Source organism: Cervus elaphus, chromosome 4, assembly GCF_910594005.1.
Source record: "Cervus elaphus chromosome 4, mCerEla1.1, whole genome shotgun sequence".
In the NCBI taxonomy this organism is placed as follows: domain Eukaryota; kingdom Metazoa; phylum Chordata; class Mammalia; order Artiodactyla; family Cervidae; genus Cervus; species Cervus elaphus.
In genome coordinates this window covers 50455453-50477455 of record NC_057818.1, presented here as the reverse complement: position 1 = coordinate 50477455, position 22003 = coordinate 50455453, and the positions used below count along the sequence as shown (strand labels likewise).

At 47.6% G+C, this 22003-nt stretch overlaps 1 protein-coding gene across 1 annotated transcript; it reads left to right on the top strand.

The window, feature by feature from the left end:
• The first annotated feature begins 247 nt into the window (after window positions 1-247).
• On the top strand, window positions 248-16786 carry LOC122692056 (cytochrome P450 2B4-like). The gene is made up of 9 exons (XM_043899236.1): window positions 248-439; window positions 5809-5971; window positions 6118-6267; window positions 7559-7719; window positions 9152-9328; window positions 9803-9944; window positions 11797-11984; window positions 12158-12299; window positions 16281-16786. The coding sequence occupies exons 1-9, from the start codon at window positions 269-271 to the stop codon at window positions 16469-16471; spliced, it is 1485 nt and encodes a 494-aa protein (XP_043755171.1). The 5' UTR covers window positions 248-268; the 3' UTR covers window positions 16472-16786.
• Window positions 16787-22003: the final 5217 nt, after the last annotated feature.

The following is a 22003-nucleotide window of genomic DNA, read 5'->3' as shown; positions in this document are numbered from 1 at the left end:
CATACCCACAAAAGTCAACAGACTCATGGGGACCGTGTTATGGCTACCGTGGTGTCTCTGCCAGCATCTGGGCGGGTGGCTGGAGAGGTATCAGGGGAGCAGGTCAGCGGACTGTGGGAGCAGGAAGTATGTGCTCCTTCTGTTCTGAGTTCACACTCTCGGAGCATGCCAAGGTATGGGTGATGTGACATAACTGGGCGTGGATGCAGGCTTAGCATAAAAGGCTCAGCCAGAAGCCCAGCAGTTGGGAGACCTTCGGACGGCAGCCATGGATCTCAGCGTGCTCCTTCTCCTTGCTCTGCTCACAGGACTCTGGGTCCTGCTGGCCAGAGGCCGCCCAAAGACCCATGGGCGCCTCCCGCCTGGCCCCCGTCCTCTGCCCTTCCTGGGGAACCTTCTGCAGATGGACAGAAAAGGCCTGCTCAAATCCTTCCTGAGGGTGAGACTCAGATGTGCAGGGTCTAAGGGTGGCTCCTTGCCTCCGTCCTTGGGGATCATTCATCAGGGTATGTGAGGCATCCTTCCAGGCTCAAGGGTGGGCTGTGGGAAGTTCTGCGAGGAAGGGGTGTGGAGCTGAAGTGTGGTGGATGGCGATCAGGCAGTCAGAGGCGTCCCTTGCTCAGTTGGAAGTGTGTGGGCACTGTCCCTGGAGAGGGTAGGCGGGCGTGAAGTGGTGTCTGGGTGTGAGCCGGGGGTATAGAAATCCCTGCTCCTCTGTCCCCCTCTCCCGAGTCCCTGCTTGCCACAGGAAGACAGAGAGAAGGGGTGGTGGTACCAGTCAATAGGTTTCTCGTCTGCCAACGAAAGCTGTCAAAGATTGGCCCCAGCCAGAGCCAGACAAAGGGGAGGAGGGAGGGGGAACAAGGCCAGGTCCCAAGTTCTTACCAATTGTTAACATTAACGTGCAATGAGTAGCTGACCCTGGAGTGTTTACCAGGCCCTGTATCACGGCTCTCTAGGCATGATTTCATGATGGATGATCTATTTATGTATCAATAATGGAATCCATGTGCTTCCCAGGTGGTGCAGTGGTAAGGAATCTGCCTGTCAGTGGGTTCAAATCCTCAGTCAGGAATATCCTTTGGAGTAGGAAATGGCAACCCACTCCAGCAGTCTTGCCTGGAAAATTCCATGGACAGAGGAGCCTGGGGTCTACAGTCCATGGGGCTGCAAGGAGTCAGACATGACTGAGCAGCCGAGCACATGCACCATGTAATCTGCACCCGCGAGCCCACTGCCCAGCAGGTCAGGCTTAGGGAACACTCGACAGTAACCCCCAGCAGCCCCAGTGCTCTGTCCCCTCCCCCCAGCCCCTGCAGTGACCACACTCCTGAGTCTCGGGCTTGCCACTCTGTGTTCTGTGTTTTTGAATTTTTGAGCTCTGCTAGTCCATTGCTGTGGTGTGCGAACTTCCTCTAGTTGTGGTGTGCCTGCTTCACTTGTAGCGCATGGGCTCTAGAGCGCGCAGGCTCAGTAGTTGTGACTCAAGAACTCTCTAGTTGCGGCAGTCTGGTTTAGTTCCTCTGTGGCATGTGGGATCTTATTTCCCCGATCAGGGATCGAACCCGTGTCCCCTGCATAGGAAAGTGGGTTTTTAACCACTGGACCAGCCTTGATTTTAAGGGAGAGTGTTTTATCACAGATGTGGGACCCCTAGTGCGTATTATTTCATTTCCATCACAAGGGTGAACACCATGGACTTTGGTGGAAATATCTGGACTTAGTTTCTTCACTCAGAATTAAGTGGCTAGGATTTATCTGTATCGTGGAGCAAATTCATCAGGTCTTGGTTACAACAGCTCATGGCCTAGAAGAGGAGTCGCTTTCACCTTAGAGAAATAGAGAGTGAGGCCAGCCCGGGGAAGGCACTGGTCCATAGTTACACCCTGGGACTTCACAGAGGGGATGTGCAAGTCCAGAATGGAGGCCTTTTCCTCTCCTTCATAGATGGAAGCTGCCTAATAATTTGTTATTTTATTTATTGTTATCACATGCACACTCAGTTGTGTCCGACTCTTTGTGACCCCTTGGACTGCAGCCTGGCAGGCTGCTCTGTCCATGGCATTCTCCAGGCAAGAATACTGGTGTGGGTTGCCATGTTCTACTCCAGGGGATCTTCCAAACCCAGGGATCGAAACCCCTTCTCCTGGGTCTCCTGACAACTTGGGGATCACTAAATCCTTTGGGAGTTTAAGGCATGGTGGATCCCCTCCTCCGTAAATATTCACATACATTTTGCATAAATTTTTGCTAGTTCCAGACCCCCTAAATCTCTTCTATAGCTCTTGGAAGGATCCTCTGTGTGTCCATGATCCTCCTTTTTTCCTGTTGTGTCATGCAGCATGTTTTAATTCCCCAACCAGGGATTGAACTCGTGCCCCCTACCATGGGAGCTTGGAATTCCAACCACTGGACCACCAGGGATTTCCCCGTGATCCTCCGTTCTCATTGTGTCTTTGGAGAGAGAGAGAGAGAGGTTGAGAGAGATAGAGGGAGGGAGGGAAAGAGAGGTCATAGGTTAGTAGGTGTCATAATTTACTTCCAAATCCTTCTGGAGTCAGATGGATGAGGGTTTGTGTTCCAGATTCAACTCTTACTCATGGAATCTTAGCTTCTCTTCAGCAAGATGAGGTCGTGATGATAAGAATGCCTGCCTCGTAAGAGACTTGTGAGGACTAGATAGTGCCTAGAGCTTGGTATACAGTAAGTGCTCATTAAAAGGACGTTACTTGGTCTATTCGTTCATTTATTCATTCATTCAGTGGTAACTTACTGGGCACCTTGTGTGTACCAGGAAACATTCTAGGCATTGATGACGTGGCATTAGACAGGGCACACAGAGAAGGAAACATTAGGTTGGTAAGAACTATGATTAAAGTAAAGCAAGGTGATATTTTCAAGAGTTGGGAGAGCCAGAAACCAGTGGTCTGTGACAACCTAGAGCAGTGGATGGGGTGTGAGGTGGGAGGGAGGTTCAAGAGGGAGGGGACATAGGTATACCTACGACTGATTCATGTTCACATATGCAGAAACCAACCTAATGTTGTAAAGTCATTATCCTCTAACTAAAAATAAATATTTTTTTACAAAAGTGACAGGAGCCACTTGAAGCTACTTTAGAATGAGTGGTGAAGGAAAGGCTCCATCTTGCCTTGTTGCTGATCAGACACCCTGAAAGATGCCTGTGGATGACATCAATGAGCGACAGGTGTCAGAGCCAGCACTCAGAAGCAGGAGCAAGCTCAGCATGTTTGGGGAACCACAGGGAGCCTGGAGCTGTGTGATCGAAGGGTCTGTGTGAGTGGGTGGAGATGTCAGAGGGGTGATGGGGCAACATCGTGTAGGGCTCTGTCCACCATGGGGAAACTTCAGGTCTCATTCTCAGGGTAGGAGGAGCACTGGATGGTTTGAAACAGGTTAGGGATATTAATTAATTTACATTTTAATGAGGTAGCTCTGGTTTCAAGATAGGGTGGGGTGTGTAGTGAAAGGATTGTGTGTAGCACAGGAAAGGAAGTAAGGAGACCAGCAAAGAGGGTTTGCAGAGATCACGGTGAGAGAGTTTTCAGTGAACTTAACCTTTTTATAATTTAAGTCAACTTTTTAATCAAGTTTTGAAATTGCAGTATTGCTGATTTACCAAGTTTTGCTGATTTCTGCTGTACAGAAAAGTGATTCCGTTGTACATATATACGCATTCCTTTTAAAAATGTTCTTTTCCATCATGGTTTATCTCAGGATATTGAATGTAGTTCCCTGTGCTATACAATAGGACTTCATTGTCTATGGTTCCATGATAAAAGCTTACATCTGCTGTGCCCAGCCTCCCACTCCATCCCCAGGTCTTCCCCTTGACAACAACCTGTCTGTTCTCTATGTCTGGGATTCTGTTTCTGTTTCTTAGGTATGTTAATTTGTATCATATTTGTTTCATTTGTGTCACTTTTTAAATTAATTATTTTTACACTGTGTTACCGTAATTTAATTATTATTTCTTTGGCCACATTGTGCAGCATGCAGAATCTTCTGACTGTGTCATACTTTAGATTCCACATATAAGTGATATTATATGGTGTTTGTCTTTCCTCTTCTGTAAGTCAACTTGTAAGTGAAGTTTAACCTTTAGGGTAAAGTACACAAATCCTAAGTGCTCAGCTCCGTGAATTTTTTCAAAGGAACATACGAATTGAGTTGACATACAGATACGTAACAACTTGGCTCATGCCCAGAAACCTCCTTAAGTCCCCCTTCCAGTCATCACCTCCTATTATTCTCACACCATATGTTCCTGTTATCTGTTTCTGAATTTCATATAAATGGAATTATGACATATGAACTCTTCTGGGTCTCGTTGCTTTCACTCAACATTACATCTGTGAGTTTCATTCTTGTTGTTGGTTGTAGCAGTGGTTTGTTTTTTACCATGGCTGCATAGTAGTCCACATTATGAATTCATCACTAGCTGTTTATTCCCTAAGTTGCAGAGCATTTTAGTATAAGGCAACTATGAATCTCCTTGTTTTTTATTTTGCTGAGCACATGTATGCATTTTAGTTGAGTGTGTTTCTGGGAATGAAGTGGCTGAGCTACTCAGTGTACATGCCTCCAACTTCAGTAAATACTTCTGAGCTGTTGCCCCAGTGGCAAAACTTGATGTTATGATTTTTCAAATTTCATGATAATCCCCAGAAAGCTATCGCTTTACCTTCATGACTCCCAAGTGGATGGGTGGTTCTCTGGGGAAATTGCCAGGAGGCAGATGGGGGTTGAAGGTGGGTCACAAGAAGGAAGATTTTTTTAAAAATATTTTATTTATTTATTTTTCCTGTGCTGGGTCTTAGCTGCTCTTCACTGTACAATGCAAATGCTTAGTTGCGGCACGTGGGATCCAGTTCCCTGAGCAGGGATTGAACATGGACCCTTGCATTGGGAGCTCAGGGTCTTAGCCAGTGGACCACCAGGGAAGTTCCAAGAAGGATGATTCTTTGGATGAGATGCCAGTGAGATCTCACCAGACTCAACTAATATCACCTGGGCTGGAGTGAAATTATTAATAGGAATATTTAAGCACCTGTGCTTCTTAGGGGGCTTTCCAGGTGGAGCTAGTGAAAAAGAACCCACCTGCCAATGCAGGAGATGTCAGAGACGTTGGTTCGATCCCTGGGTCAGAAAGATCCCCTGGAGGAGAGCATGGCAACCCACTCCAGTATTCTTGCCTGGAGAATCCTATTGATAGAGGAGCCTGGGGGACTACGGTCCATAGGATGGTAAAGAGTTGGACATGCCTAAAGTGACTTAGCACACACACACGCTGCTTAAGACAACAACCAAGCCAACCAGTGTGGCCTGGGCTGGGTCATCTTTTAGTTGCTGGGTTCTGGGAAGCAAAAAGGCAGGCTGGGGTGTAAGGTCTTGGGTCAGTGGCTAGTTATCAATCTTTTTGTAGGTGTTTAGTTACCAATGTATATGTAAGTGTTTAATTACCAATGTATATGTAAGTGTTTTAGGGCTTCCCTGGTGGCTTAGATGGTAAAGACTTTGCTTGCAATCCAGGAGACCCAGGTTCGATCCCTGGTTTGGGAAGATCCCCTGGAGAAGGGCGTGGCCACCCACTCCAGTATTCTTGCTTGGAGATTTCCTTGGAAAGAGAAGTCTGGCGGGCTACAGTCTATGGGGTCGGAAAGAGTCAGACACAACTGAGTGACTAACACACACACACACACAAGTGTTTGCCTGGTTTAATAATGGAGATGGGGACAGCGGTACATGCTGACTAATAGCAGCCCTGGCTGTGGGTGTGCTTGGCAGTTCCAACAGACATATGGGGATGTCTTCACGGTGTACCTGGGGCCAAGGCCAGTGGTCATTATATGTGGGACAAAGGCCATTCAGGAGGCCCTGGTGGATCAGGCCGAGGCCTTCTCTGGCCGAGCGAAGATCGCCGTTGTTAACCCCATTGTCCAAGGATATGGTAAGAGCCTCTGGCCCACCGGGAGGGGACAGGGGAGGAGGATGGGGATTGGGGAGGGTGAGTCTGGGAAGGGAAGATAAGGGTGGAGCGGGACCTGGAGACTCCTTGAAAATTCCTCTGCCACCCAAGCCTGTCCTAAACCCTAGGTGTTATCTTTGCCAACGGGGAACGTTGGAAGGCCCTTCGGCGATTCTCTCTGGCCACCATGAGGGACTTCGGGATGGGAAAGCGGAGCGTGGAGGAGCGGATTCAGGAGGAGGCTCAGTGTCTGGTGGAGGAGCTGCGGAAATCCCAGGGTGAGCCCTGGTGCGGGTGTGGGCAGGAGAGGAACATGGGGAAGCCGTGTGAGCACAGTAGCCCAAAGACAGAGGGTGTAGGTGGGCAGAGAGAGAGATGGAGAGACAGAGCGGAGACAGAGCTTGGGAGGCCAGCAGAGGAGCAGGGACCAGGAGAGGGGCAAAGAGACAGGGCAGAGGTGGGTAGGTGAGAAATGCGGGGGGCAGGAGAGATACAGGCGTGCAGTGTCAAGAGGAAGGCAAAGACGACTCAGGCAGTAAATAGCACGTTAGTTGCCTGTGTTCAAGGGAACCGGTTTGTGGTTTGATTGTATCTGTCAAGGGCCAAAATGTGACTTCAATTAAAACAAAGTAAAGAGAAAACAGACATTTCAAAAAAACAGACGTACTGTGTTTTCCTTTCTTTGGGTGAACCACTGGCAGTGAGCAAGGGGGCAGTCGGGATTTTCTGCTCTTAGGAAGTCAGGTGGGCACTTCTGGGGGCTTTAGGATTCCTCAGAAACGTCCTGAGACATAGGGGTGACAAGATGCTTTCTTAAGAGATTTTGAGACATAAATGGAGAGTCTGGGAGGAAGAGGCCGTTGGCTCCATGGGGAGCTAGAGATGTATAAGGATGGAGGGACTCAGAAGAAAGACAAGAGGACACAGAGTGATTCAGATGGAGATACAGAGAGGAAGAAAGAGACAGAGATGGAGGGATCGAGGCAAAAAGAGAAGAGACTCAGAGAGGCAGGAAGGAACAATGGCAGAGAGATACTGAGGCATGAAGATTGGAGAGAGACAGAGAGGCTCAGGAAAGGGTGTGCAAGGGAAAAAGAGACAGTGGACAGGAGAGACCCAGGGAGAGGCCGCACTGACCTACAGGCCTGGGGGCACAGCCCGCCCTCCCTCCACCTGGGGCGAGCTTGGCGAATCCAGACACCAACAATCAAGTGCAGAGCAGTTCCCAAGGACCAGAGAGCTCTAGGGGTGGATGAAAAAGATGGGGGTGGTGGGGGGGAAGTGTGGACAGTTAACGGACCAAGAGAACAGAGCTTTGTCAATGGCACCTGCAACTGATTGAACAGGTCCACTGCACCTTCTTCACAGGACTGAGATGAGAATTTAATAAAATAATATGTGAAGTGCTTAGAATAGGGCCTGCACAGCTTCTAGGCTAGCGAGTGTTGGCTGTTATGAGGCTGTTTTTTTTTTTTTTTTTTTTATTATGACTGAGTGATAGAGAGTCACACAGAGACAGCTCCCACGGCACCTGAGTCTCTTTCCTGCGACCCGCCCCTTTCCGTCTAGGAGCCCTCCAGGATCCCGTCTTCTACTTCCACTCCATCACCGCCAACATCATCTGTTCCATAGTCTTTGGAAAACGCTTTGACTACAAAGATCCTGAGTTCCTGAGGCTGCTGGACCTGATCTTCCAATCTTTCTTGCTCATCAGCTCCCTGTCCAGCCAGGTCTGGGAGGGCAGAGCTCGGGTGGACATCAGGCAGGGGAAAGGAGTGATTTGCTTTTGGGAACCGAAAATGCAGCTTCCAGCCAGAAGGGAGGCAAAGATAACAGAGAGAGAGACAGGGACATAGAGGCCTGGGGGAAGGGAGAGATGGTGAGACAAGGACTGAGAGAGTAAGAGGAAGAAAGGGGAGTGATGGAGGAGGGAGAAACAGGAAGAGGAATCAAAGACACACACATGAACCTGGTCCTCTCTTAAAGCAAAAAGATAAAGTGTGTCTTTCTCAATGAACCTAGAAATACCCCTATTGCAAAAAGTGAAAGTGTTGGTCCCTCAGTTGTGTCTGACTCTTTGTGATCCCAGAGACTGTAGCCCGCCAGGCTGCTCCTATGTCCATACAGTTCTCCAGGCAGGAATGCTGGAAGGGGTTGCCATTTCCTCCTCCAGAGGATGTTCCGGACCCCTAGCATTGCAGACAGATTCTTTACCTTCTGAGCCACCAGGGAAGCCCCACCCCTACAGTATGTTAAGCTAAAAAGTGAAACTTCAGAAAAGTCTGCCTGGCTGTTGTTCTCATCCAAGAGTGCAGGTCAGAGTCACAGGAATGAATATGGCAAATCCAAATTCCCATGACCTCCTAGTGGAGAGTCAGGCCTGGAAAATCTGCAAGGAGGTTCAGATGAGTACTTGCACAAGTCCAACACGGGGTTTCAATTTTCTTCTCTCACAGAGAACCACAGGGAGAGGAAAAGTCTGGAAGGAGTTCTGCCAAAAAGTTAACCATGTTATCTCTCGAAGGACAGGTGAAGGAGGAATTCCAGATCATAGTTTATACTATCCTGCATTTCTTGCAATTGTTGGAACAAGTTAGAAGTTACATTTCTCATTAGGCAAAGCAATAGACATATGCTCCCAGACAGTCAGCAGCTTCATTTTTTGTAAGCATTCTGTCATCAACGCCTGACACAGCAAGGATGATGCAAGAGGAGGAAAGAGGCAGAGAGAGGTTTGAGTAGAAGAGATAAACGGGCTGGGGTAGGCAGGGACAGGGCAGAGGGTGGATGAGCAGGAGACCCATGGAGATGAGGAGAGGTGGAAAGGAGAGAGAGACAGGTGGGCCAGAGACTAACAAGAGGACACAAGGAGAGGGGGAAAGATGCAGAAAGAGAAAAAAGTGATCTCTTACACAAAAGACACACAGAAGCAGTGAGTGAGGGGCTCAGATACAGAGTGAGAGCCAGAGGGAGACAGAGACTGAGAGGTGGAGAGAGAGACAGAGACAGGGAGACCAAGACACCCCAGAGAGGCAGAGAGAGATGGAGAGAGAGACAGGAAAACAGAGATCCCTTGTGAGGGTACTGGGCAGAAGGGCTGTCCCTCCCTGTGACCCGCTAGCTGAACCCTGCAAGGGCCTCACAGTCCCTTCTCTCCGGCAGCTGTTTGAACTCTACCCCAGCTTCCTGAAGTACTTTCCTGGCTCACACAGGCAAATCTACAAAAACCTGCAGGAAATCAACGTCTTCATTGGCCACAGTGTGGAGAAGCACCGTGAGACCCTCGACCCCAATGCCCCCCGGGATTTCATTGACTGCTACCTGCTCCGCATGGAAAAAGTAGGATTTGGAAGAGGCAATGGGGTGGAAGGGAGGAGAATAAAAGATGTAGAGTGAAAAGGGCGGGGAAAGGAGTAGAGCAGTGGGGGGAAGGGAGAGGGGAGGGGAGATTTGGAAGGGAGCAGAGGGAGAGAGGAAAGAGGGGGGAGTTGCTGGGGAGGAGACAGGTACGGGAAATACAGGACAAGGGGAAAAATGCAGCAGCTGGTGAAAAGAGACACAGAGGCAGAGAGACTGGGAGACGAAGGGGGACAGACACACCAAAGAGATGGAAGATGATTGAAACAGAGCAAGACAGAGCGAAGGGAGATTGAGACCGAGATAGAGAGACGGTGGGACACACAGAGCATAGAGGAAAGGGGAAAGGGCCAGACGGTGTAAGACCCAGAAACAGGTGGAGGGACCCGGCGAGAAGAGGTGTGGGCAGCAGGGCCCCGGCCTCCCCTGATGTGAACCCCACCCGTCTGGATTCAGGATAAGTCCGACCCCCAAAGCCAGTTCGATCATCGGAACCTCATCATGTCTGTTCTGTCGCTCTTCTTTGCTGGCACGGAGACAACCAGCACCACGCTCCGTTACGGGTTCCTGCTCATGCTCAAGTACCCGCACATAGCAGGTGGGCAGGCCGGGGACGGGCACTGGGAGGGGCTTCTGACCCCTCTGCAGGTCCAGAAATGGGGCTATAGGTCTTTGGTGAAGGAGAGAGGCAGCTTTCCCCTCTTACACCAGGAGCCTTAGGTTGTTTTTGTTTTTCTGTTTCCCTTGGCCCCTGACCAGGCATGGAATTTGCACCCCATGCTGTGGCAGTGAGCAGCCTTAACCACTGGACCAGCAGGGAAGTCCCCTGAGCAGTGCAGGTTTTGAATGATCTACCCAACTAAGCCAGGCCTGTTGGTGGATGGATGAATGAAGAATCTGTCAATCTGGGGAGTTCCCTGGAGGTCCAGTGCTTACGACTCAGTACTTTCAGTACCATGGCCCTGGGTTCAACCCCTGGTCAGGAAACTAAGATATGGCAAGTAGCACAGCGTGGCCAAAAAAATCACAAAATCTGTCAATCTGTTTTCCCACTGTTCCTTCTATCACTTAAAGATCGACCCACTCATTTACCCATCTGTCCTTTCAACTCATCAGTCAACCTGTGCACTCAGATTCTTTCATCTATAATTCATCTAGGATATATACATCCATGCTTTATTTGGACAAACTGATTCATCAATTGATCATTTGAAAGAGTGATTCATTGAATGAAGTGTTTGTCACTGGTTCATCTGTTTCTTCATTTATTCATGCATCCATCTGTTTTTCTAAAACTAGGTTACATACCTTAATCCTTCCATTGCTTGTTTTTCACTGCATCCTTCATCCATCTATCTTTTCAGTTATTTATTTATGCACTCATTTATTCACCCTTGATTTATAATTCTATCATTCAATCCATCCAACCACCCACTGATTCCTCTGTTTACCTGTTCCTTTAAATGTATTCATTCACATGTTCTTCCAGAAGTTTAGCCATCCACCCATTCATTTGAGTTATTGGTTCGTCAAGTTCATTTCTTTATTTGTCTATGAATCATTTAGTAATAAATTACTCTTAGATAAGTTAATAATACATCCATTCATTAGCATTCTTCCATTTACCAGTCTTTCCACTCATGAATTGGAGAAGGAAATGGCAGCCCACTGCAGTACTTTTGCCTGGAGAATCCTGTGGACAGAGGAGCCTGGTGGGCTGCTGTCCATAGGGTCGCACAGAGTCAGACGTGATTGAAGTGACTTAGCATGCATGCATACATTGGAGAAGGAAATGGCAACCCACTGCAGGATCCTTGCCAGGAGAATCCCAGGGACAGAGGAGCCTGGTGGGCTGTCATCTATGGGGTCGCACAGAGTCGGACACGACTGAAGTGACTTAGGAGCAACAGCAGCAGCAGCTGCTCATGAATTGATCTACTAATTGATCAAATGATTGATGTGCTCATTTACTTCTCCAGTTGTTCATGGGTTAATCCACTGATGTGTTTTACTATTATATTCCTGAGGACCTAGCACAATGTCTCATCTATAATATACACACGATAAATATTAGTTCATTTTCTACTCATCTTAGAGGAGGAATTTTGATAGGTTCATAGCCTTGAGTTCTTAGTCTGAAATTCTGAGCAAAACTGGGCTTCACATGTGTGTGTGTGTTTGCTTGTGTATGTTGGGAGAGAATTCATAATATGCTTTAGATATTAAAGAGTGAAAATTCTTGTAGTTTTCCCATTTCTCCTCCCACTCCAAGCTGGTTGCTCAGAGGAGTGTCAATGATCTAACCATTTCCTCTGGGTTTTCCGGGCTTATTGGCCTTGAAATGAATGGACCAATGTTCATAACAATGAAATGTGTTCCAACATAGAAAGCAGTGTTCCTGGTGAAATGTCTCTATAACTGAGGTTCACTGGTCCCACGCTTCTGTGCAGAGAAAATCCACAAGGAGATTGACCAGGTGATTGGCTCACATCGCCCTCCAGCCCTGGATGACAGAGCCCAAATGCCATACACGGACGCAGTCATCCATGAGATTCAGAGATTTTCGGACCTCGTCCCCATGGGCGTGCCCCACATGGTCACTAAAGACACTCATTTCCGAGGGTACATCCTCCCCAAGGTACAGCACCTCACTGGGCTGCCATATCTCCCTCGTGGGGCTCTCCTGGGTTCTCTTTCACCTCCCACCCTTGACCTCTTTTTGGCTTTGTCACTCACCCTTGGGTCATGATGTGTAGGGGTGGGTTGGGGGAGGAAATGGAGATATCTTTCAATCTTGTGACACTCCCTCAGGGCACAGAAGTCTATCCCATCCTGAGCTCTGCTCTCCACGACTCACATTACTTTGAGAAACCAGATGACTTCAACCCTAACCACTTTCTCGATGCCAATGGGGCGGTGAAGAAAAATGACGCTTTTATGCCCTTCTCTATAGGTAAGCTGGGTCTGCATTCCAGAGTGCAGGTGCCATGACTTCTTGAGGACAATCAAAGAGAGGTCTTTGTTCATTGAGCAGTTTATCTGTGCCAGTTGCTTTACCTGTATTAACTCATCTCATCTTCACACCAACCCTAGAGGGGGCTTGAGAACCAATGTCACATCCCAAAGCCACAACTCTGTTCCCAAAGGGCAACAAGTATACCTCTCTACACACAGGTATCAAATCTGTTGAGCACCACTATGAGCCAAACATCTCATCAGAGGTTGAAGATAATGTATCAGACAAGTCACAAAGAGACACAGTTCCTGCCCCCGGAAGTTTACAGTCCAACAAGAGAGATAAGCATGGGTTATATGGTTACAGAAAAATCTATACATGAATAAATGTTGCAGTGGGCTTAGAACTCCTTGGCTAACATAAGTGCTCAGAGGACACTCTTCTTTATGTAACGAATCATAATGGTGATAAGTGCTCTAATGGGGGCTTTGGGAACATCAAATAGGAAATACTGAGTACTCCTGGTGGGTCTGTGAGGAAAAGCTTACCCTAAACAGTCTTCTAAGCTATGACATCATGGGGGAGTATCAACCAGCCACTGGAAGGCATGTTCCCTCAGAGGGAGAAGCAAGGGCAGAGCCTGAAGGTGGAGATGGCATGGCTCATCTGAGAAAGAACTCAGGAAGACTGGGACGTGGATTACAGAAGAGAAGGGTGAAGAAGAAGATAAGTGAAGAGGAACAAATGAGCCACTTGATGAGGGTGAAAGAACATTCAAAACATGAAGATCATGGCATCCGGTCCCATCACTTCATGGGAAATAGATGGGGAGACAGTGGAAACTGGTAGATTTCATTTTCTTGGGCTCCAAAGTCACTGCGGATGATGATTGCAGACATGACACGAAAAGATGCTTGCTCCTTGGAAGAAAAGCCATGACAAAGCTGGATGGGGTATTAAAAAGCAGAGACCTTTGCCGACAAAGGTGCATATAGTCAAAGCTGTGGTTTCTCATTAGTCATGTATGGATGTGAGAGATGGACCATAAAGAAGGCTGAACACTGAGGAAGGGGTGCTTTTGAATTGTGGTGCTAGAGAAGACTCTTGACAGTCCCTTGGATGGCAAGTCGACCAAACCCGTCAATCCTGAAGGAAATCAACCCTAAATATTCATATCAGGGCTGATGCTAAAGCCAAAGCTCCAATACTTTGGCCACCTGATGTGAAGAGTTGACTCATTTGAAAAGATCCCGATGTTGGGAAAGACTGAGGGCAGGAGGAGAAGAGGGCGACAGAGGATGAGAGGGTTGGATAGTATCACTGAGTCAACGGACATGAGTTTGAGCAAACTCTCAGTGATGGTAAAGGATAGGGAAACCTGGTGTGCTGCAGTCTGTGGGGTCACAAAGAGTTGGACCCAACTTAGCAAGTGAATAACAAGGGTGATGAGCTCAGCTGGGTGGGGCCTTGAAAACTGGGAGGAGTCTGAATTTGTTCTGCTGGGTCCAGGGAGCCAGGGAGGGTCTTCACCTGCTTTGATTTCACTCTCTCCCTATTGTCTGCTCCTTGACCCAACCAGAGGAAATCCCAATGCCCAGGTTCTCCTCCTTGGGGAGGAAGGTGGACCCCAGCATCAAGTTCCCAGTTTTGAATCACACCGGTGACTTCAGTGACTCAGGGCCTCTAGCTCTGCCCAGTGCAATGGCTTCCTCTCTCCTTTCTTTCTAAACTTCTGGCTGCGCTGGGTGCTGTGTTGCAGGGGCTCTAGGGCATGTGGACTCAGTAGTTGCTGCGCAGGCTCAGTTGCAGTATGTGGGAATCTCATTAATGGTTCCCCGACCAGGGATCCAACTAGTCACCCTGCACTGGGAGCTTGGAGTCTTATCCACTGGACCAGCAGGGGTGTCCCCTCCCTCCTTAGTTCTTCTTCAGTGAGAGCCAGGGGACCTGTGGGGTCTGGGTGGTGGGTGAGGGTCAGTTTCTCCATTAAACAGTCTTGTCCTAAGTTTTAAGAGAGGCAGAGATGTGGCAAACAGAAACAGAGACAGACAGACAGATAAGGAGAGAGTGAGTGAGAAACACAGAGAGAGAGAGACAGAAAGACAGGAGAGATAATGGTAGAAAGAGACTTAGTGAATGAGATAATAGAGGGAGGTGGAGAAAGAAGAGGCTGAGAAAGAGGAAGACAGAGAGGAAAAGAGAAGTGACAGAAGCAGAGAGGAAGAAACACTGAAGGAGAGGAAAGGAGAGATTGTGCAGGGAGACTGAAAATACACAAGCACACTGCAGGGAGAATCAGACTCGAATAGACAGAGAAAGGGACTCACATACGATTCAAGAAGGCAGAACAGGGAAGACATAAAGAGAAAAGATACAGTGCCTGGCAGAAGGTATAGACAGAGGAAAAGACTGAAGCAGACGGCCATGGGCAGAGAGAAAGAGCCAGAGGGTGTCCCGTTGCAGAGCCGAAGGATGGGAAGGACTGGGTTGGAGGGAGCAGGAGTCAGACTGTTCTTGGAAGAACCCAGTTGCATATTCAGTGACAGGAGAAGAATCAGCTGGGAGCGCCATTCTGAGTATTGCTATGCTCCTGTGTCCTAACTTCTAAATGAGCCTAGAAGTTGTAGACATTCTCCAGTTACCTCCAATGGGCATAAAGTCTAACCACTTGGAAGACTTGAGGGGGAATTCCTTGGCCATCCAGGGGTTGATTCTGGGCTTCCACAGCAGGGACTAACGGTTTGATCGTTGGTCAGGGAACTGAGGTTGCCAAAGGCCACACGGTGCAGCCAAGAAAAAATCATATCAAACTAATTTTTTTTTTTAAAAAAAGGGAGAGCCTGTCAGGATCTCAGCCTTTCTTCTGGCTCCTTCTGTTCTCACTTCACTCCAGGTTCATGGTTTAGAACTGTGGTGGGGGCATCCACCTGCCTCTGAGAATCTCATGGAATCTGTCCACTCAGATCCCATGACCATCAGTCGTACACACCATGTTACATATGTTTGTTATTTTTTTATTCAGAACTCCTGGAGCCCATGGCTCCCAGGCTGAGGTAAGAAGAAAACACACAGACATGTTAATATACATAGGGCCAGGCACACACCTGACATACAACTCCCCACCACACGCACCCAGAGACCAACACAAGGTGCTCCATACATTTGCCTTTACTAACAGTCCCTCCTAAAGGAAATCAGTCCTGAATATTCATTGGAAGGACTGATGCTGAAGCTGAAGCTCCAATACTTTGGCCTCCTGATGAGACAAACTGGCTCACATGAAAAGACCCTGATGCTGGGAAAGATTGAAGGCGGGAGGAGAAGGGGACGACAGAGGATGAGATGGTTGGATGGCATCACCATCTCTATGGACATGAGTTTGAATAAACTCTAGGAGTTGGTGATGGACAGGGAGGCCTGGTGTGCTGCAGTCCATGGGGTCGCATAGAGTTGGACACGACTGAGCGACTGATCTGAACTGAACTGGTCAGGTCTTCTAAAAATTTTAGAAAACACTAACATTTTTATCTTCTAAAGAGCCCTACTAGATAGGTACCATTCTTCCCATATTAGGTATGACAGACATGAAAAATATTGTCAGAAATATGCACTGGTCTGTATGTTCAGGCAGATGCACACACACACACACACACACACACTCAAGCATCCTTCCATTCTCTGGGGCCACGGAACTCTCTGGAAATTGAACAGAAGCTTACAAACTCTGTCCCAGAAACATGAGCAAGGTACATCCACTGCACAATTGGCACTTACTTTCAGAGAGTTTCGAAATCCTCTAAGAGTCTCCTGTGACTACAGGTTAAAGGCTAAACCCACACCACTTTATTGCAATGAACACAGGTGTCTGGGCTTTGGGGTGTGAGCAGGCAATGTGTGTGCATCCGCTCCCAGTGCACACCGTGATCCGAGATTCTGTGCCTCGTGTCCACATGGTGAACGTCTGTTCTGTCCCCACAGGGAAGCGTATCTGTCTTGGTGAAGGCATCGCCCGCACCGAATTATTCCTCTTCTTCACCACCATCCTCCAGAACTTCTCCGTGGCCACCCCCGTGGCCCCTGAGGACATTGACCTTACTCCCCAGGAGAGTGGGGTGGGCAATGTGCCCCCGAACTACCAGATCCAGTTCCTGCCCCGCCAAAGAGGCTGAGGGAAGGTGATCAAGGATACCAGGGTCATGTGTGTCCCCACCTCTGCAGAGAATGGCCCCCGAACTCTCTCCCTGTCTTCCTGCCTCTGATCAGGCTGTGCTGTGAGCCAGCATCCCTCCCCTCCATGGATGCCACCTCCTTGGGAAAGTCCCATCCGCATCTCACTTCCTTCTGCCCTTCTGCAGCTCTTCTAAACTCAAGGAGGTGTTTCCTTTCACCTATTAATAGAATTCCACGAGTGATGTATACATATATACATAAATATGTATATATATATATATATTTAGCTAAATAAATGAAGCAAAGAATGAAAACTTGCCTCAGTATCTCTCAGCATTTCTGCCTTTGGGGCCAGAGCTTACCCAAGTGACTATTCCCCTCTTGAGAATAACCACAGCCTCCCTTTCTCCACACCTTGGATTCCATGATGTGTGCATTCATGAGCTCACTCTAGTCACCTCCCCACCCCCTAATGCCCCACCCCCCACCCCCCTGCACAGGATAGCAGGTTCACTGAGCATGGACTGAATGGACTGCCATGGCCCTGATCCCTCTGGGCTATCAGGTTTGGTCACATGTCTGTCATCGCTTGATGACACAGCTAGGTATATCTTGGCTCCTGGTGTGTCTCCAGTATCCAACCAAGAGGTGAACACATATACAGGCTCATTTATGTTGGCAGACATTTGAACTGAAAGAAAGGACTCTGGAGGAAGGGCTGTGCGATTGGGGTTGGGGTGGCTTCAGCAGGTACCTTGACCCCCAAATTGTCCACCTGCTGCAGGTTTTCAGCCAGCAGCCCTAGGAAGTCTTCATCCTTGTAGTCAAAACAATGGTCAAAGATCATGGAACAGATGATGTTGGAGACCAAGCAGCAAATCACGAAGGTGGGGTGAAAGGATGTATCTGTGCCAAGGTCAAGAGAGGCAAGAAGTTCTCTCAGCCACTCTTTACTTGGCAGCCAGAGCATGGTCCCTTCCAAGAATACATCTTACCATTTCACTCCCCTGCTCAAAGCCATTCCATGGCTCCCAGGCCCTTCCTCAGGAATTTGTTGTTGTTGTTGTTGTTCAGTCGCTAAGTCGTGTCTGATTCCTTGTGACCCCGTGGACTAAAGCATGCCAGGCTTCCCTGTCCTTCACTGTCTCCTGGAGTTTGCTCACATTCATGTCCATTGAGTGATGAGAACCAACAGGGGTCTTATGCACGATTGTCCATCTCAGGGTCACTTGTCATGGACCCAGCCTGCAAAGTCCTGGGTAGTATCTCCCCACCTTGTGCCAGGGATCTCTGTGTCCTAATCTGTACACCCTGAGAATATGTTAAAATATCTTTAATGGCATAGGGGGCTTTGCAGATGGGACGAAGTTAAGGATCTTGAGGTGGGGAGATTAACCTGGATTATCTGGATGGACCCAATGTAACAGCAAGAGGTTTTATAAGAGGGAGGCAGAGCGAATTCCCCAGTGGTCCAGTGGTTATGACTCCATGCTTCCACTGCAGGAGGCACAGGTTCTATCCCTGGTTGTGGAACTAAGATCCTGCAAGCCATGTGGTGTGTCCCCCTGGAGAAAAAAAGGAGCAAGGCAGAAGATCAGACATAGAGAAGACAGTGGCAGAGGTCAGAGAAGAAAGAAGATGCTATGCTCCTGGCTTTGAAGACTGAGGAAGGGGCCATGAGCCAAGAGATGCCGCATCTAGAAACTGAAAATGTGTACGATAATAAAAAGAAATGAAAAACCTGTAAGATGATACAGCTAAGGAAATAAATAAGCTGTAAGATAATACATTTGTGTTATTTGAGGGCACTGAGTTTGTGATCGTTTTTATATCAGCCATAGGAAACTGATACATCATGTGACTTTCCATCTGGGGTCATCCCAGTCTATATTAGTTTCTAAGTCTGCTTTAACAAGGATCATGGAGTCATCAGATTTGATTCCTTCTAAAAGCCATGGGAGAGAATCTATTCCAGGCCTCTCCCCTCGTGTCTGGTGATTTGCTGGCCATCTTTGACGTTCCCTGACTTCTCGAAGCATCATCCTCATCTCTGCCTTTATCTTCCCATGGCATTCTCTCTGGGATGTGTCTGGGTCCTGAACTACCCCTTTCATAAAGACACCAGTCTAACAAGATTGGGGCCCACACTAAGGACCTCTTTTTAACTTGGTTACATTTGCAATGAATGAATGGATATTCAAGTAAGGTCACATTCTTGGGTACTGGGGGTTAAGGGTTCAATTCAGTTCAGTTCAATCACTCAGTCATGTCCGACTCTCTGCGACCCCATGGAGTGCAGCACACCAGGTCTCCCTGTCCATCACCAACCCCCGTTGACTCAAACTCATGTCCACTGAGTCAGACTTCAATGTATCAATTTTGGGGATGACACAGTTAAACCCCAGAAAATCGTTATTCATGTCACAATAGTCTTCTGGGCCACTGCCATGACCCAAACACCCAACTGGGCCCTGGAAACACCAGACACATTCAGTCTGTGCCCTGCAGGGACTGGGATTTACATACCGCAAACTCTTCTGCTTCCTGACCTTTGTTTCCTGTTGATCATATTGTGGTGCATTTCAACACAGGGGCGAAACATTGCACTTTCCTGACCTTGGAGTGGCACCACCATGGACTTTCCTGACCCCAGGTCATGGTTCCTACTGTGCTGTGTGACCTGTGTGATTCATTCAATAGCCACATTCTTGATGTAATGCGTATAAACAATTTTAAAACACCCCATTTTAGGAATATTACTCATTCATGAAAAGGAACGCATCTAAGTCTGTGCTAATGAGATGGATGAACTTACAGCCTATTATACAGAGTGAAGTAAGTCAGAAAGAGAAAAACAAATGTCGCATATTGATGCATATATATGGAATCTAGAGAGATGGTACTGATGAATCTATTTGTAGGGCAGCAATGGTGATGCCAGCCATAGAGAATGGAGTTGGGGATGTGGGGGTGGGAGGAGGAAGGTGAGGGTGGGATGAATGGAGAGAGTAGCATGGAAGAACATACACTACCATGTGTAAAATAGATAGCGTTCGGGAATTTGCTCTATGGCTCAGGGAACTCAAACCTGGGCTCTGTAACAACCTAGAGGGTAAGGTGGGGGTGGGAGGTGGGAGGGAGCTTCAAGAGGGAGGGGACATGGGTATACCTATGGCGGATTCATGTTGGTGCATGGCAGAAATGAACACAATATTGTAAAGCAATTATCCTCCCATTAAAAAGAAATGTTTTAAAAATGATGAGAAAAAACATAAAAACTCCCCATTTTATAGATGACAAAATGGAGGCCTAGGGAGGACAGTCACTTGTCAAAGCTAATATGTGTCAGAGACAATGTTTAAATCCAGGCCTGCAGGACTCCAGGGCCTCGATTTGAAGCCTCTAGACCAGGAAGTCTTTATCTGAGGTCCAGGAACCCCTAGAATTCAGGGGCCCTAGGAACTTGGATGGAAAACAAAATTGTATGTTTTTCACTAAACTCATTCTGAACTTTAGCCTTTTTCTCATTTATGAAGGCAGATTGCAGTCATGTCAGCAGTAACAGTGGGTTTGTCACTAATGGAAACCAGATATTTTCTTTTCTTTTTGGCCACGCCCTGCAACATTTGGGATCTTATTTCCCCGACCAGGAATGGAACCCATTCAATCCTGCTGCATTCCTGCTGCAGTCTTAACCACTGGACCATCAGGGAAGCCCCCAGAAAGCACAGATATTTTCACAGCACATTTCAATTGCAGCTCTGGAAATATCATTTAGACCCATTACCAGTCTAAGATGATGCCACTAGATCTTGTTTTTGAACACGTTTCTGAGAAGAATGCACTATATCACACATTTGGTTTATTTTTGACTTTTAATAAATTGACTTTTGTGGGGATCTTATGAAGTAAAGGGTTTTTTTGTTTGTTTGTTTGTTTGTTTTTTATCATCATGGGCTTCCCTGCTTGCTCAGACGGTAAAGCATCTGTCTGCAATGCTGGAGACCCGGGTTCGATCCCTGGGTCAGGAAGATCCCTGGAGGAGCAAATGGCAACCCACTCTAGTATTCTTGCCTGGAAAATCCCATGGACAGAGGAGCCTGGTAGGCTACAGTCCATGGGGTCGGAAAGAGTCCGACTCGACTGAGCGACTTTACTTACATACTTCACAGCAAACATAACATGAGCTGTACTATTTTTAAAAGTACAATTTGTAAGGCACAGTTCTGGCGAGGCAGAAAAGGAAAGACGACCTCAACAGAAGTAGGTTACCTTTATTCGGCAAGGAGGGGCGACAGTCGGCCTAACGACCAGGCTGAGCGGCGAAAGGGATCAGGGAGGCTTCATACTTATAGGGAGGTTTGTGGAAGTGATAAGGGAAACGTCAATCAGGCGGGATATTTTGAGTATTCTTTTGTTGAGATGACACTTGTAGTTGGGCAGGGGGTGATAAGTCTTCTGGGCAGGTGTAGGGGGTGGTGGGTTTCCGGACAGGGGGTGATAATTCCCAGATAGATGCAACTGGCCTGGAGCATCAGGATGGAACTAAAGTTATATTTTGCTTTCTCCTAAGTTAGATGATTCAGCAAGGGGCCTTTGAGACTGTTGTTCTCTTTTCTAGGCCCAAGAGACTCCTTTACAATTGAGTGCATGAAGTACACACAGGATGCTGTAAAACCATACCACTGTCTAGTTCCAGAACCTTCTCATCACCCCAAAGGAAAACCCTGTATATATTAGGCAGGCACATCCCATTCTCCCTTCCCCTAGTCTCTGCCAACAACTGATCTTTCTGTGTCCACAGATTTGCCAGTTCTGGATATTTCATGGAAATGGAATCATGTGCAATGTGTGACTTTGTGTGATTGACTTCTTTTTCTGGTTTGACATTCATTTATGCTAAAAAAACTTTATAATGGTATATGAAGAATATTAGATATCTTAAAAATTGCCTTTTTTTCCCCTTTTGAACATTATTTTGTATTGGGGTATAGGCAACTAACCAGGAGGGCATGGCAACCCTTTCCAGTATTCTTCCCTGGAGAATCCCCATGAACAGAGGAGCCTGGCGGGCTACTGTCCCCGGGGTCGCAAAGAGTCGGACATGAGTGAACGACTAAGCGTCACACACAGCTGATTAACAAAGATGTTGTGATAACTTCAGGTGAACGGCAAAGGGACTCAGCCATAGCGTGTGCTTGGCTTCTTTAAGGAATTTAACCGGATGCAGTTAAAAGCGTTATTCTGAAACCATTGTGCACCTTCATGTGTGAATGGGCAAAAGAGGATTTGGAGCAAACCTCCCGATGTTTCCATTGACTTTATCAGGAAAACAAGTGTGTAATGGGTAATACATGCTAGAATCTACCCAAGTTGCTTTTTCTTTGGTTTAAATATTTCTAATTTTTATTTATTTGGCTGTGCTGGGTGTTAGTGGTGGCATGCAGAGTCTTTAGCTTGCAGCGTGGGGGATCATTAGTTGCGATATGTGGGATCTCGTTCCCTGCCCAGGCATGGAACCTGGGCCCCCT